This window comes from Papilio xuthus, unplaced genomic scaffold (assembly GCF_000836235.2).
Source record: "Papilio xuthus unplaced genomic scaffold, Pxut_1.1 DF826945.1, whole genome shotgun sequence".
Lineage (NCBI taxonomy): Eukaryota > Metazoa > Arthropoda > Insecta > Lepidoptera > Papilionidae > Papilio > Papilio xuthus.
In genome coordinates, this window is record NW_013531704.1 from 5,187,459 (window position 1) to 5,202,861 (window position 15,403).

General features: G+C 32.9%; 4 protein-coding genes across 6 annotated transcripts in view; 2 read left to right on the top strand and 2 right to left on the bottom strand.

Moving 5' to 3' along the window:
- Window positions 1-3,746, bottom strand: part of Tmep (Transmembrane endosomal protein) — a 20,714-nt gene extending 16,968 nt beyond the window's left edge. The window contains exons 1-2 of one of the 2 annotated variants that reach the window (XM_013316968.1): window positions 3,395-3,746; window positions 841-1,003 (exon numbers count right to left, since the gene is read on the bottom strand). In XM_013316968.1, coding sequence (XP_013172422.1) covers window positions 841-1,002 — 162 coding nt within the window. In that variant the 5' untranslated portion in view covers window position 1,003; window positions 3,395-3,746. The remainder of the gene's footprint in view (window positions 1-840; window positions 1,004-3,394) is intronic. The other variant, XM_013316969.1, reaches the window with a different exon arrangement.
- A 465-nt stretch (window positions 3,747-4,211) lies between these two features.
- On the top strand, window positions 4,212-8,658 carry Cdc27 (cell division cycle protein 27). Its single transcript, XM_013317025.1, has 4 exons — window positions 4,212-4,389; window positions 4,476-4,551; window positions 4,691-4,838; window positions 5,896-8,658. The coding sequence occupies exons 1-4, from the start codon at window positions 4,351-4,353 to the stop codon at window positions 7,769-7,771; spliced, it is 2,139 nt and encodes a 712-aa protein (XP_013172479.1). The 5' UTR covers window positions 4,212-4,350; the 3' UTR covers window positions 7,772-8,658.
- Window positions 8,659-9,057: 399 nt separating this feature from the next.
- Window positions 9,058-13,304, bottom strand: Neos (nuclear receptor coactivator protein neosin). Its single transcript, XM_013317096.1, has 9 exons — window positions 13,202-13,304; window positions 12,856-13,049; window positions 12,496-12,769; window positions 12,080-12,225; window positions 11,555-11,776; window positions 10,951-11,068; window positions 10,481-10,680; window positions 9,784-9,956; window positions 9,058-9,549 (listed from the first exon to the last, which is right to left on the bottom strand). The coding sequence occupies exons 2-9, from the start codon at window positions 12,866-12,868 to the stop codon at window positions 9,292-9,294; spliced, it is 1,404 nt and encodes a 467-aa protein (XP_013172550.1). The 5' UTR covers window positions 12,869-13,049; window positions 13,202-13,304; the 3' UTR covers window positions 9,058-9,291.
- A 75-nt stretch (window positions 13,305-13,379) lies between these two features.
- On the top strand, window positions 13,380-15,360 carry LOC106121426 (mpv17-like protein 2). Of its 2 annotated transcripts, none has more exons than XM_013317097.1 (2): window positions 13,380-13,642; window positions 14,627-15,358. In XM_013317097.1, exon 2 carries the CDS (start codon window positions 14,637-14,639, stop codon window positions 15,276-15,278), a length of 642 nt encoding a protein of 213 aa, XP_013172551.1. In that variant the 5' UTR covers window positions 13,380-13,642; window positions 14,627-14,636; the 3' UTR covers window positions 15,279-15,358. The 2 variants fall into 2 exon arrangements, with proteins under 2 accessions (XP_013172551.1, XP_013172552.1); XM_013317098.1 differs by lacking the exon at window positions 13,380-13,642 and adding an exon at window positions 14,137-14,222 and having other exon boundaries at window positions 14,627-15,360.
- Window positions 15,361-15,403: the final 43 nt, after the last annotated feature.

The window sequence follows — 15,403 nt, forward strand, 5'->3', positions numbered from 1 at the left end:
TCGTGCAACAGCTATAAGCAATTTATTATCGGCTTTATAACTTCGTGGAGGAAACAAAACTCTTATCACAACACAGCCGGCGTGAGCTATATTCCGTTCTATATTTGCGCACTGATAATATTATGGCTTTACAAAGATTTAAATTTGTACAAACGAGTATTTACTATAGAAACATAATTTGCCGCAACACTTTAAAAAAAACCCACGATAGTTGCTCTTAATTTGTATCTTTGTTAGTCTTCATATCAAAGTCTACATAATTTGTGTTCACTTTTGTAATAAACGTAAACATAAAAAACTGAATTTTTAAGCCAAGCTTACTACCTTACGTAGTGTGAATGGGAAGTTGCCTGCGGCCTAAACAACACTAGCCTCTACCTCTTTCTTTCCTGTGCTCGATTTTTAAGCACTATGTACTTTGCCAAGTGTAGTTTACTTTCAAAGGATAAAAAACTTCATTTAAAATAATTTTAACTCGTAAAATGAGCTCGTGCAAACGTTTACAAAGCCGAAAATTTATTAGCTAAATATTTATAAAGAATAATCTAGAAGTATTTACCAAACCAGCTCAATTTACTTTATATTCCTTGAAAAGTACGAATTGATTAATGATGCCAAAGATAAATTCAAAATAGAAATGGGAAAGAAATTACAACACAATTTTATTTTAGGTTAGTTATCTATATTAATATTAAAAGAGGAATGATTTGATTGTTTGTTTGCATCGAATACTGATAACTACTGAAACATTTAGTAAAATTCTTACATTGTCTTTAAAATTTGTTGGAGGACTTTGAGGTGGGGACATGTAGGAACTGCATTTGAAATATGATTAAATACCTGTTGGCAAGTGATGAATAGCGCAGTCCACACGCAGATGCCAGTAATGACCTTCGCAGAGGTGGTCTGCAGGAAGACCGGCTGCTGCAGCGGCTTGAACATCTCGTGCACCGCAGCAGCGATAGGCTGCGCAGTCACGTTGATCGTCTCCGTTGAACCCATACTATGCAAAACAATGATACACTTTAAAATATAATTTTAAACATTTGAAATGACTTTCGGTTCAATAAAAAAGTATGATTGCCGCAAGAGGCTTTGTTTTCTTTTTTGTTTGTTTCCTACTACAAGAGTGTAAAAATGTAAGTGCTTTTCATTTTAATTAGCAAATATAGCAAATAGCAACATTATTGAATTTAAATTATGCCTAAGTTGTAAGTTACATTATTTACTAAATTTTTTAACAAAGCACTATAAATAATACACGAAATCACAACACCTATGTTTTTTAATATCATGAATATATAAACAGGTGTAGAGATTATCTTTCTAATATTATAAGTGTACATATTTAGATGGATGGATGTTTGTTAGTAGATACCTCCAGAACAGCTGCATGAATCTTGCTGAAATTTGACATAGATCTAGAACTTAGCCTTGAACAATACATAGGCTACTAATTAAGTTTTTTTAATTGCACAGGGACCGATTTACGACAGCTAGTGTTCTATAAAAAGTAGGTTGACAAATTACTTAGAATTTCTTCATTCATAATTGTAATAGGAAAAGTTGTTATTCTAGATTTTAAGAATGCATTAACTTATCAACAAAGTACATAACTAATTATTGTTTGTCCACAAACTAATTACAGTGTTACAACACAGAAAGTTAAGGGTAATTAAATGTTTTTTTACATAATTAATATTTCTTTGTTCATACTAATATATAGACTGTGTTATTTTCAATACTCTGAGGAACTCTTGATATGATTTGTAAAAAGATTTCTATTATGAAATTACGATAGAAAAAAATCTTACTAATATTATAAATGTGAAAGTTTAGATGGATAGATGGACGTCTTATAGAAGGTATCTACAAAACGGCTCAGTGTATCTTAATTAAACTTTACTTATGTTTAGAGCATAGTCTGGAAGAATACATAGGCTAGACAAGTTCCGGAGACAGCTAGTTGTTAATAACCAAACATTATTTTAGTCCTTATGTATTATCACAAAATAAAATTGCTTGGCACATCTAGGAACTAAATATGTTAAGAATATTATACATTCATGAATGGTCTGAATAATGGATGTATTAACTCATTCCATGTGTTTTATTTGTATGAAAGAGAGCTTGCCAGGCAAGGCAATGCCTTTCTTTGCTTTAATAAATTCATTGACAAATGAAAGTTATTGACTAACAAAAGTAAACAATAATTCTAATGTTATGTCATTCCAATTGTCATAAACAAAACATTGAATTCCTCACACTGTTGTTGTTATCTACCAATGTAAACACATCATAACAATAAGATTTTTAATAATAAAGACAAAGAAATGTTTATCATCTATTAAATATCAATCTCTGAATTCTTTTAACTATTTTTATTAACATATTTTTATGGTAGCTCAAATCAATTTACAATGATACCAGGCATAAATAATCTGTCTAGATGTAGTGAAACTTGGATAAGCGAGAAACCAAGGTGTCAATATTTTTCTCGCTTATAGATGTTTCCCTAACCAGACTCCCTCTAAAGTTGTGTCAGGACTTAATAATGACTCTTGCTTATAGAGGTTCCTCTTTTATCCATGTTCAACTGTATATGACTTTATTATATTAATCCAGTTACTAAACAATTTTTAACTCAGAACATGTGTCACATATGTTAAATAACCACTGCCCATAAGCATTAAAACATACAGAAAAGGATATTTCATATCATTGTTTATCCTCTCACTTGCCAAATCCTTTCCTTAGCAGTAAGAGTATTGAATCTACCATGGACCATAATTATATTATTTTAAGTAATATATGTCAATTGTTAAGTATAGTCACCAAAATTATCATTCCTCAACACCTTTCTCATAATTTCTTTGACATCAGTCATGGGTAGAGGCATAAACTCTAAAGTTGTTTTTAAAATATCTGTTTAATATACCAGAGAGATATGAGTGTTGAGTAAACAAGTTTTTACTGTGAACTTTCATTATTGATAATGCAATATTGTTATTGTTACAATTTATTAAAAAGTGTTACCCTAATTATTACTTTAACTTTTCTCTGAAATCCTATTTAGATGGAAATCACTGAATCCAATCAATGTAGATTTGATTTTAATACTTTATTCAATGTGTATGTGCAATAACCATATCATTTCACCTAGATGATAAGTAGGACAGTAAAGTTGCAAGATACTTAATACATCTCAGCAGAGATGTTTATACAAAGAAATAAATTAAGAGTATATTAGTACAACAAATTAAAACGGAACTAGTAAATTGGAGGTCACACATCTTGACATTTTCTTGTTTAAACTATAGATACGAGTGAAGGGTACCTTTTACGAAATCAACGTTTCCATGAAATAATATGTTTCAAAATAAATAATAATTACCTGGTTATGGATTTTTATAAATGTATTCTAACTACGTTGGCCTTTTGTTTCCAATCAGACGTCATTCGTAATCAACACTCCACATATTGTCTCATCTAATGAACGACACACAATCTCATCGATTTTCTTTTTATTGTAAAGACCGTATGAGATTTGAATATATTTCACCACGAAACGAATATAAACACTTCAACAACCAACACTGCACTAAATATTAAACGAATAGTTTGTTTTAGCTATTCTCAAAATATTTTTCACTGCGGTCGTGACGATTCGTAATCACAGATTGTAATATAATATACTGAACTGAGGTAGCATAAAAGTACAACACAACAGGATTTCGCGATTTTCATTCGACTTTTGCTCTAAACTTCGATTTCAACTCGACTAAAAATACCATAAACTACGGGCACCTTCGCTATTTACTCTTTGCCAAGAACATTTTTGGAAGTGTTGCTAGGTATTAACTTACTGGTTTTTAGTTAAAATAAAACTTTAAATGGTTAAAGCGATTAAACTATTAAAGATTGTGTTTTAGACAATGGCAATTCAAGAACGTTATCACAAATAAAGTTAGATTTTAAGATTAAAATCAATCGAAGAAGGGATGCGAGAGCAAATTTTTAGCAGTTAGGTTTAAATCTTAAGACAAGACTTAAAATGCATATTATAATACATATTGAATATGATTTTATACTTTTCCAAGTATTTCGCGACTTTGTCGTGTAAGTAGTATTTTTGAAATAACAATGATCACGAATCTTGATAATCTATTTGCTATGGGTTTACGAATTAACGATCGCTTTCGTAACAACAACCCTCCGCCCATAGACAATCAACAAACTGAAATGAAAATGTCCGTCGTAAAAGTTACGTTTATATTTTACTGTGTGACCGTGTAAAGATAGTGGCCAGCGATGTGAAGTTTTTATCATTATTATCATTAAAAGAAGTGTATGTTAATTATTAAAATGATTCTTCAAGATCCAATTCAGGTAAACGTATGGTGACCAAACCTATGACACTCACTGTAAATTTTTGTATCGAATTCTTTTTAAAATTATTTTTTTTACACCTACAGGTAATCGTTTGGGATTGTCTCAACAATTATGAATACGACAATGCTATATTTTTGGCTGAGAGACTACACGCTGAAGGTAATAGGGACAATTTTTTTACCCTCAATTTAATGTCGCTAGTTTCTAATCAATATATTTGTCTTTCGTAATTTAAAAAATACATTGATGTAAATATTTAAGTGTATATAGTTAATATCATTTTGATTTTTTATTGCAGTTGGATCAGAGGAAACAGCGTTTTTATTGGGTACCTGTTACTACAGAGCTGGACGTGTAAATGAGGCTCATCATTTATTACAAAATATATCACTGACATTACCACAATCAAGATTTCTTCTAGCTAAATGCGCTATAGAATTAAAATCGTAAGTAATTTTGTTTTATTGTCTTCACTTCAAAATTTAAGTTCTTTTATACTCCTTATATTAAAATGATTAAACACCAAGTTGGAATTGAACATAGAATGTTATGGTCTACAGTATAGGCAAATTTGGAAATTCCTTCCTATATAACTCATCCTTTCCGTAAAATAATCTTATTTAATCTATCTTTTGCGATAATGTTCCCATTTAATTAGAGTTTGGATAAAACAAGTGCTTTATCTAATAATGTTTTGAGTATGGTACTTTCACTTTGTGAATAAAAAACGAGAGAGGCCACTAGTAGTTTTAATTTGTTTCAATGTTTATTGCCATTACAATGGATTTCACATCAGTTTTTATACTAGACTATGATGGATTTGACTGACAAAAGCAGTTTAACTCATAAGCTAAATTTATGCTGCTGCAAATTTTTGTATTTCAATATCTATTGCATTCATGCAAAACATGACGGCAGCTTTGTACAGTTGCTAAATTGTTTAGTAGAATAATTAGATTTTTTGTTGGTAACATTTACCTATACTTTATAATATTATGAATAGGAAAGATAGGATTGCTTGTTTTTTGTATTGAATAGGCTTCAAAACTTCTAAACCAATTTGAAATATACTTTCACTGGTGAGATAATGCACCATCTCTAGGTGATAGATTTTTTTTAATTCGTAATGGACAAAGTCGCGGCCAACTTCTAGTAAAGTATAAACAAAAGCATATTGTTGTTATTGTTGGACGTATGTGGGTGTAAAGTACAGAAGATAAGAAAGCTTTATGACTGTAAATGAATCATTTTATTTTCTATATTTACTCAGTTGTACTTTCTTTATATGAATTATCTTGTCATAAATTAGTTCAGATTTTGTTATAAATGAAATCAACTGCACCTATCATAATGTGTTATTCATAAATCCATTCTGTGACATAAAAATGCATATATCATTCACTTATACGGAATGAAAAAGTTGGTAAAACCTTAGCTTAAGATTTCTTTACAATATCATGTCTAAAAATCGATATCAATAACATTTTAATGTTTTTCTTCCAGGTACAAAGATGCCGAAGTCATATTGGGCACAAACATGGAAATTGTTGCTTCAGAGTTTGGCGAACAAGCTCCATATGCTCTACAGCTGTTGGCCAAGATTTATAACATCACAGAGAGAAGAAATAAAGCAGCGGATGCACATCGCAAAGCTTTATCATTAAATCCATTCATGTGGAAATCATTTTCACAACTATGTAACATGGGTGAGAAAGTGGAGCCCCATCAAGTGTTTCACCATAGCAACACCGATTTTTCATTTGGTGTATCAACTTTAGTGAATCTAGTCAGCAACTCGGAAAATATTTCCTTTGTTAATAGCAACATTCCTAATAATACTAGCTTGAACACTAACGTAACTCCTAATAATGTGTCTTCTAAAACACCTATGACAATGTCCACCAGCATCACACCGGAACCCCATGCTCCAGTAAAACGCATGCACAGCGTGTTCAGTGGAATGGCACCGATTCCATTCTCACCATCTTTTGGTATGTTACCAATGGACGAATCTCCCGTCTTGTACACACCAACGTTAACAGACGCAAATGAGCAGAAAGCTTTACCTAAGATAGTTAATTCACTGCGAGCTCAAATGGGACAGCTGAAGGACGCAGTGTTCAGTCCGGCGCCGCGCTGCACACTCGGACCAGCCCCGCGCCGCTCCTCCAGACTGTTCAGCAATAATAATAGTAGCTACTCTGTTAAAGAAAACAATAAGTCGCCAAGTAGAAAATTTGTAGCTCCGAAAAGCCCCTCGAGGAAAAGTAAACAGAGAACAGCTAAAAACATTAAAACAAATCCGGTAGAAACAAACGAAAGGGCTAAAAGTATAGAGACGGTAACACCAGCTATCACACCAAAGAACTCCAATGCTGTAGCTTTGTTAAATTTATTAAAAGAATTAGGTGAGGCTTACAAAGCTCTGTCATTCTTAGATTGTAAAAATGCTATAAAACTATTCCAAGAAATACCGACTAAACAACTAGCATCGCCCTGGGTGCAGACAATGATTGCTCGCGCGCATTACGAATTAGCGCAATATGAAACGGCCGCTAAGGTGTTTGCTGAGATTAGAAAACAGCATCCAAACCGTACAGAAGGAATGGACATATATAGCACATGTTTATGGCATCTACAGCGTGAGGCTCAATTATCCGCTTTAGCACAAGAACTGGTAGAATTAGATAGAAATGACTCGATTGCCTGGCTGGCAGCCGGCAACTGCTTTTCTCTTCACAAGGAGCGAGAGACTGCTTTGAAATTCTTTAAGAGAGCTGTACAGATCAATCCGGACGCGGCTTACGCTCACGCTTTGCTGGGACACGAGTACGCGGCGGCAGAGGAGACGGACAAGGCCCTCGCAAGCTTCAGGACCGCTGTGAGCATCGATCCTCGGAACTACGTAGCTTGGTTCGGTATTGCGACCGTATACGCCCGTCAGGAGCGATGGAAAGCATCTGAGGTGCACATACGACGAGCTCTGGCTATACATCCACACTCGGGCGTACTAAGATGTCAACTGGGAGTGGCTCAAGCAGCCTTAGGAAAAATGGACCGGGCGCTCGCTACTTTGGAACGCGCCGTCGCTTTGGACACAGAAAACCCGCTGTGTCGTTTCCATCGGGCATCCGTGTTGTTGCGTGCGGGAAGGCCGGACGATGCAATAGACGACTTGTCTCATCTGAAGAACATTGCACCGAGAGAGTCGTTAGTTTATTATTTACTCGGCAAAGCTTACAATAAAATAGGCAATCCTCATATGGCTTTGATGCACTTCAGCTGGGCGACAGATTTGGATCCCAAAGGAACTGGCGGGCATATTAAGGAAGGCTTCGACCCATCAAAACAAGAGGACACGCCCGAGAGAGCGACCTAAGTATGAAAGTTGTAGACGATCGCGGGACTGGGTTATTCAAAATTCGCTTGCGGAAGAAGGCGACGGAGTCAAATTTGACTGATGATGTATATATAATTGCGTTCACCTATCGAATTCTTGACTGACACCAAATTCTTCCAAATGTTACTATATAGATTTTGATAGGTGCAAACTGGCATTCGGTCAGTGTAGTACTAAGGATGTATGTGGATTTGTTTATATAGAGTAAGATGTGGATATTCCTAATGTTGTTCTAGTATATATCTTGTATAGCTAACTATTTAAATGGTAAACGATTGAATGTAAAACTTAGAAGCCATTGATATGCCCAAAAACGCGAGAATGATCTCACTGGGGAGTTTGAATTTAATATGTAAATGATATTTATAATCCTAATATTAAATCGGTGATGTAAAAAATTTTTATGCCATACAAAATTTCTAATGCTAATTATTTTCTTGGATCATTTTTAACAATATACAAAATATATGTACAATTAAGAAATTCAAACAGTAGTTTATTTAGCCGCTGGCGGTGGTAACTGGAGACTTTCAATCATGTATTTAATTCCTAACATTAACCTTTGAAGGATCTATGAATGGAAATTTTAGCGATATGACGTATATAATTTCCTCAGTTTATATAAACATAACTCAGTATATGTGTTAGATATATGCAAATTTACCACGGCACTGATAATTGTGCTGGATATGGCATGAAATTAGACTTAGAATATAAATGTAATTATTTTCGTGTCGTTTGAATGTACAAACAAATTAACTATAGCACCACACGTCTGTTTAAATCACCAATGAAATGCTAGCTCTGTGAAGACATGTTTAGACACAATTATATGTGAACTTATAAAAATCATTCTACATTGCAAATTGTTGTTTCATTTTAATTTTAACAAAATAATAGTCAATCTTCATTTTATAAAACTACTGGTCAAAGTTACGGAACGATTATTAGTATTATTGAAGGCGAGTGATTGGAATTAGAAAACAACTTACAAAGTAAAAATGTTACTAATATAAATGCGAATGGTTTGAATTAATAGGTGAATGGATGCTTGAAGGTATCTCCATAACGGCTCCTGATCTCGATGAAATTTGGCATACATATAGAACATACTCTGGAAAAACACATAGGCTACTACTTTTTTTTAATTTCACGGACGTAGTCGCTAGAGACAGCTAGTTACAGATAAAAAAAACAAGAAGTAAAATAATACGCGATTTCAAATCTTGATGATACCTTTATTTAAGTGTACAACTATTGAACTGAAGCTGAATCATATTGCTTGCATTATTTTATTAAAAAGGAATAAGTTTAATTACGAATTTATTGATTTCCTTTCTTTTAAAAGCCAGCTCCAATTAAGAGAATGTATGAAATAAAACTCAAAAAACGTAGTTTTAAATTTTGTATCATTGTACTTACGTACATTATATGAAATAGAATGTCTTAAAAGTTTTTTTATAGTAAAAGATACACACTTAAATACTAGTCACTTATAACTAGGAATATTTTTGCAATATAGAATTCAAAGCTTTCCGCAGTGTTGGGTCATTTAGGAATTTATTCTGTACATCTTGTGAGGAAGGGGGGACTGCGGGCGCGGGGGCAGGCACAGGAGAAGAATCTTTTGGTGGCAAAGCTTTCTTCTCATTTAGTATGCTTAAAATCCTCTGTTGTAACTCATTTTGTGCTTTGCTACTGGTCGTTGTACTCATCGGTTCGCCCAATTCGATTTTGATCTGATGCTCCTTACGGTCCTGCAAGATATACAAATAGGTGGTACAATAAAAAATCTAAACTAGTCTGTGGTTAACATGGAAGAAGTCGAAGACAAACGACATGGTTAGATTCTTCAGGACAAAACGCCGATTGACGATAAGAAAAAACATTATATTTTTATTTTTAAATCGCTAGAATGACATATAAAAACTTTGACAGATGACAGCCCACATGGCGCTAACGCCACCTACTTATTTTGCAGTATAACTGACCTGAAGGTACTCAATAACCTTGTCGTACTGCAGTACTGTGAGCGAGCGGCCGTCAGCGAGCTGACCCAGCAGTGCGTACACCGCCTCGCGTCCAGAAGACCCTCCCTGCTGCACCTCCTGGAAGTTCCGCGATAACAGCTGCAGTGCATCCTCCAGCGGCATATTGCGATGTTCTGCAACAAATTGAGACGTTATATATAACGATCGAATCTTCTAGAATAAAACCTTTTTAAGCCTAATTTCCAAACAACTGGCCATTTTTTGTGCATTGTCGTTTTTTGTATGGAGTCGTGAGTTTATTTCCACTGGGGCGGCTACCAATAAAGATAAAAATAAACATACCTAACAGATAAAAACAACAATAATCTTTCATAACCTAAAAACTAAGACGGGAGGGAAGGTAAGAAAAACAAGAATAAAAGATGTTTAGGTATTAAATCAAATTAGGATGTTAAATCTTATATATAAAATTTTTGTATCACAATTTTCGTTCCCATCCTCCTCCGAAACGGCTTGACCGATTCTCATGAAATTTTGTGAGCATATTGAGTAGGTCTGAGAATCGGCAAACATCTATTTTTAATCCCGCGCGGACGGAGTCGCGGGCGACAGCTAGTATGTGCATAAAGTTTTGTACAAATTTTAACCTAGATAATATATGTCTAAGCAATCATAGCATAAATTTATTTTAACATACCTTGTGGTAATCCATGTAAGAATGTTAATGTCAAAGATTTGTTTTCCTCATTCTGTGGCATCACCAGAATAGCGTAGAGACAGCCGCGTGACGCGATGTTGCCCAACACTTTACCGATCGGTACATCCTCCATAGGAAATAGCAGATCCACTACAATGCCTAGACGTTTCAGTCTACTTTCTATGTATTCAGCATATTCTCTGTAACAAAAATAAACTTCCTTGAATGAAGTAATATACCACGCCATAGAAATCTCATCCTATTCCTATTATCCAAATAAATATAATATTTCTTTTAAATATTTTTGTTTATTTTTTAAATTAAAGTTCAACCTAACCTAACCATTAGGTTAATAGTAAGCCAATAAAAAGTTCTATATTTTTTTTCTCTTGTAATTTAAAAAGTTATAGAATACTTACTACTTTTGTCATAGAGTACAAATTAAAATTATTCATAATGAAGACACTTACGTAAGGGCTTTCGAGACTACGATAATTTCGCAGTCATTCCGTTCTGTGATTGGTAAAGTCCTGTTATAATCTGATGACGGATATCTCTCAAAGCTGCCTCTTTCTGGCCACTCACTACCTATTAAATTAAACCTATTTACATCTGTCCAGATATGAAACATGTGATACTTTTTGAAACTTTTTAAAACAAGCAACTTTACACTTTTTTTTTACATGTTTAGTTGAATTTTAGTCCTATTTTACCCTTTTCTTATAAGGAAAAGATGGGAAGGTGAAGGGCATTCCCTTCAACTTCTTATGCATCCACTCCCGTCATTACAGGGGAGTGGATGCATAAGAAGTTGTAATATTAAAGGTAAGCAATGTTCCTGCAAATGCTGATGTTTATGGGTTTAGATCCACTATTTCGGCGAATACAGTTGGCCTGTTGCTGGCTAGCCACCTTATAACATAAAAAAACGTATGAATTTTCATATAAGATGACACTTTGATAGTTGAGTTTGTAATAAAGAACATCAATGTCACATTACATAACTCAAACTAAGCAGAAAATTAGTCTACAATTATGTTCATATATGGATGCTAATACATAAATAAAACTTACCTCTAGGATTAACAGGTGTGCGGTCCCGGTAATTGGGGGCTCCACCGCGTGCTCTGCCCCTCCCCCGTGGTCCCCCTCGACCACGCATACCTCCTCTCGGCTCACGGGACTCGCGTGGCTCACGATGTTCACGTACCTCACGTTGCTCACGTGATTCATTCGCCTCATAACCTTCTCCATAACCTTTCCCGTAACCTTCATCTGTCTCTTCCTCTCTGTAATCTAGGTTTCAGATTTTGTTAATCTTAGTATTATCATGAACCCTAAACTACAAGATTGGAAATCAGTACTTTTATAAATTTAATTCAATGTGGATATGTATCTTTGGCCATCAATTTTTGCTATATCTTTGGTGTTTTGTCACAATCTATTTAAGAATGCAAAGGGGTGAAACATATTATAATGCCTCATAAAACAATCTTACAAAATTCATTATGTAATAGTTTTTTGTTATGTGCGCTCAAACTCTGGGTTATTAAGAGTATTAGAATGGTTAGCGCTGAAGGCAAAAATAAAAAATTATACCTGTATTTGACTGTCTCTGGTCTCCATAGTTGCCATAGTTATTGCTATTGGATTGCTCATCACTTCCATCATTAGAAGCATAATTGTCATTTGAAGATGCTGCTTCCATATTTATATTTGAGGCTGGAGTATAGTCTGTATCCCGTCTATATGTAAAAATTTAATGTGTTATATTATGTACACTAGTGAAATAGTTGGATTGTTGTAGACAAGCTTAATTATTACTAAATTCATTTTAAATATACTATAGAAGTCACATCTATTAATTACTTCTCATGTCAAAGAGAAAGTGAACTTTATTTTTTTATGCAAAACTAATTTAATGGTTTGCTTTTGTAAAAGTTTAAGTTGTTTAACAAAATGTGTTGTGCAAGTTATGAAACTTTTATGTTTCATATAAAAAAGTACTTATTTACTTTTGTCTATCAGCCAATGCTGCTCTCACACAAAGAGATTTTCCTTGAAATATACTTCCATCTCCCTTAGCAATAGCTTCTTGAGCACTGGCTTCGTTTTCAAATTGCACAAATCCAAATGATCTATTAAAAATTAGTCCAGTAATTTGTCCAAATGGTGAAAAATGCTCATATAATTCTTCTAACGTAGCTCTCTCTGTTATCCCACCTACATAAATTCGAAGATGAGCTGTAGCTCGATTCTTCATAGCTAACTTGTCCACGGTTAATTTATCTGTAAATAAATATTGTCTGTGAATGTTTTTGTTAATGATTGAAACCATAATCAAATGTTAACCAGAATTACTTAAACTAACTTACCTTGAATAGACATTTTGATGCTTTTCAATTTCACGATTTAGCTATAGCAAATGGCAAACAGTATTAAAAACTTCAATTTAAATACAATCTTAATTAATGCTTGTGCTTGATGTTTGTGTTTGACAATTTGACATTGACTTGACTGACACTTGCTTGACAGAACTTGATCAAGAGCTAATATTAGCCTAATCCAGCTGCAGTAAATGGAACAAAAATGTGTTTTAACTAATGTAATTTAATAATTAGATCCAGTACTACGCTTATTACGCTGATGGCTTATGTGTATTTTATTTTCACAATTATACATTTTTTCAGCAATTAATATATCAAGTTTTCACGAACTTACTCGGCGATTATAATAAAATATTATGAAATTCAACCATAACAAACAATTACGATGTTGCGGCAAGGAAAATTTATTTTTAATGAAATTGCTGTTCCCTCAACATGGCGAGGTTTAATTTTTCCCGGAAAACCTATCCATGCTTCTAACTTGTACTCTTTGACGGTAAACGTAAACGTCATACAAAGAGACGTCATATTTGAAATTGCTATGGCTATGGAATTTACATTCAAGCTAAAGTAAAACGAAATAAATATGTTTTTAATATCTAAGAGAGGCTATAGGATAGGGGAGATTAGTTAGACATTATGTTAATGGATATAAAACTTTTAATAATAATATAAACAGGTCATATTTCGAGTAAAAAAATTAAAATCAGCTAATTTTGCTCTATTTTATTTAATTCAAGTTTGAATTATCCTTCGTATACTGCAAAAATTTCACGTAAGTAAATATTTAACGAAAACTTATATTTAATGACAATAATATATGGGAAATAATTAAGAACTCCTTTTTATTTATTAGTTCCCTTTATAACCTTTTACAACGTTACACAATGCTTCCAGAAATGTATTATCTAATAATTTTTTATTAATTTCATGACAATTATAAATTGTCAGTAAAATTACTGTGGTAAACAACTATGCATTTATCAACATAATATATGAGATAGACAAAAATTATATACTGTAGAAATATATTTTTTAATATAAAGAAACCTAACCTCACTTTTTGTTTTAGATTTCTGATGGTTTTTAGAAAGTTGTTTACTAAAAGTTACAATTATATACAAGTAGCATTTGGCGGGAAAAACTTATTTTATACTAATGTATTATTATCTATGAGCATTTCTGCAGTAGGGGATTTATTGGAACAAAGTTACCAAATTTATGGTGAAAAGGGTGTTAATTATGATTTTCATAGAACATCCCAAATGGCAATTACTGGTTTTACGGCAGGTGTAATTTGCCATCATTGGTATATATTTCTTGATAAAGTAATCATTGGAAAGTCCTTAGAAATGGTTATTAAAAAACTTTTGCTTGATCAATTTATATGTTCACCATTAATTATATTATCTTTTTTCGCTACAGTAGCTATATTAGAAGAGAATCCTTTAGAAAATTTTACACATGAAGTACAATCAAAATTTTGGACATTATACAAAGCGGAGTGGTTTGTCTGGCCGCCTGCTCAGATTATTAATTTTTATTTTTTACCTACAAAATATAGAGTTTTATATGATAGCACTATATCACTTGGATATGATGTATATACTTCACATATAAAACATAAAATAAAATCACGTCCAGAAAAATAATATTTGAATAAACTTTTAATGCAAATTTTTGTAATTTAAATGGTTGAATAAATTGTTAGATAAAATTATGTTTGTTTTAATGTATTTATTTATTATTTTCTTTTCAGATTACGTAATATGCAACCATTGGGTGTAACATGGAGGAAATTAGCATCAAATCTACGCAGAACACAACCCATTTCATATTTCCGGAGGACAGTAAAAGTAGCATTTAGTGATAAATATTTATTTTACACGAATGTAACGATATCTGTAAGTTTATCATCAGTTGGTGATTTGTTACAACAATCATATGAAATATATACCAAAGAACAAAATAATTATGATTTTAAACGGACAATGCATATGGCATTTTCCGGAGCAGCGGTTGGTGTCCTATGTCATCATTGGTATAAAATATTAGATAAAATTATAATAGGTAAAACAACAGATATGATTATTAAGAAACTGTTGTTGGATCAATTGATATTTTCACCGATTATGATAACTACTTTTTTCGGTAGTGTTGCCATTTTTGAAGAAAATCCTTTAGAAAATTTTAAAGAAGAAGTTAATGATAAATTTGTAACATTGTATAGAGCTGAATGGATGGTATGGCCGCCGGCGCAACTAATTAATTTCTATTTTCTGCCGACCCGATTCAGAGTGTTGTATGATAATACTATATCTTTAGGTTATGATGTTTATACTTCACAAGTAAAGCATAGTAAGCAATTCAAATCAGTACCTATTGATTTAAAATCAAAGGAAACACATTAATCCAGTGTAATTAAAGAAAAATCTGTTGTTAATAATATCAATTGCAGTATGTATTTTAACATAGACTTATTTGGATATTATCCAATTAAAGTTTATTTACGTGTAATAGAGCTGTGCTGTGATAA

Excerpts from the sequence above, each read along its gene's own strand:
- Cdc27 (XM_013317025.1), top strand. The coding sequence starts at position 4,351 with ATGTTAATTATTAAAATGATTCTTCAAGATCCAATTCAG. Across the intron at positions 4,552-4,690 it reads TGAGAGACTACACGCTGAAG|TTGGATCAGAGGAAACAGCG; the intron begins GTAATAGGGACA and ends TTTTTATTGCAG. Across the intron at positions 4,839-5,895 it reads TGCGCTATAGAATTAAAATC|GTACAAAGATGCCGAAGTCA; the intron begins GTAAGTAATTTT and ends TTTTTCTTCCAG.
- Neos (XM_013317096.1), bottom strand. Across the intron at positions 11,777-12,079 it reads CCAGAGACAGTCAAATACAG|ATTACAGAGAGGAAGAGACA; the intron begins GTATAATTTTTT and ends TCTGAAACCTAG. Across the intron at positions 9,957-10,480 it reads CTTACATGGATTACCACAAG|AACATCGCAATATGCCGCTG; the intron begins GTATGTTAAAAT and ends AATTTGTTGCAG.
- LOC106121426 (XM_013317097.1), top strand. The coding sequence starts at position 14,637 with ATGCAACCATTGGGTGTAACATGGAGGAAATTAGCATCAAATCTACGC.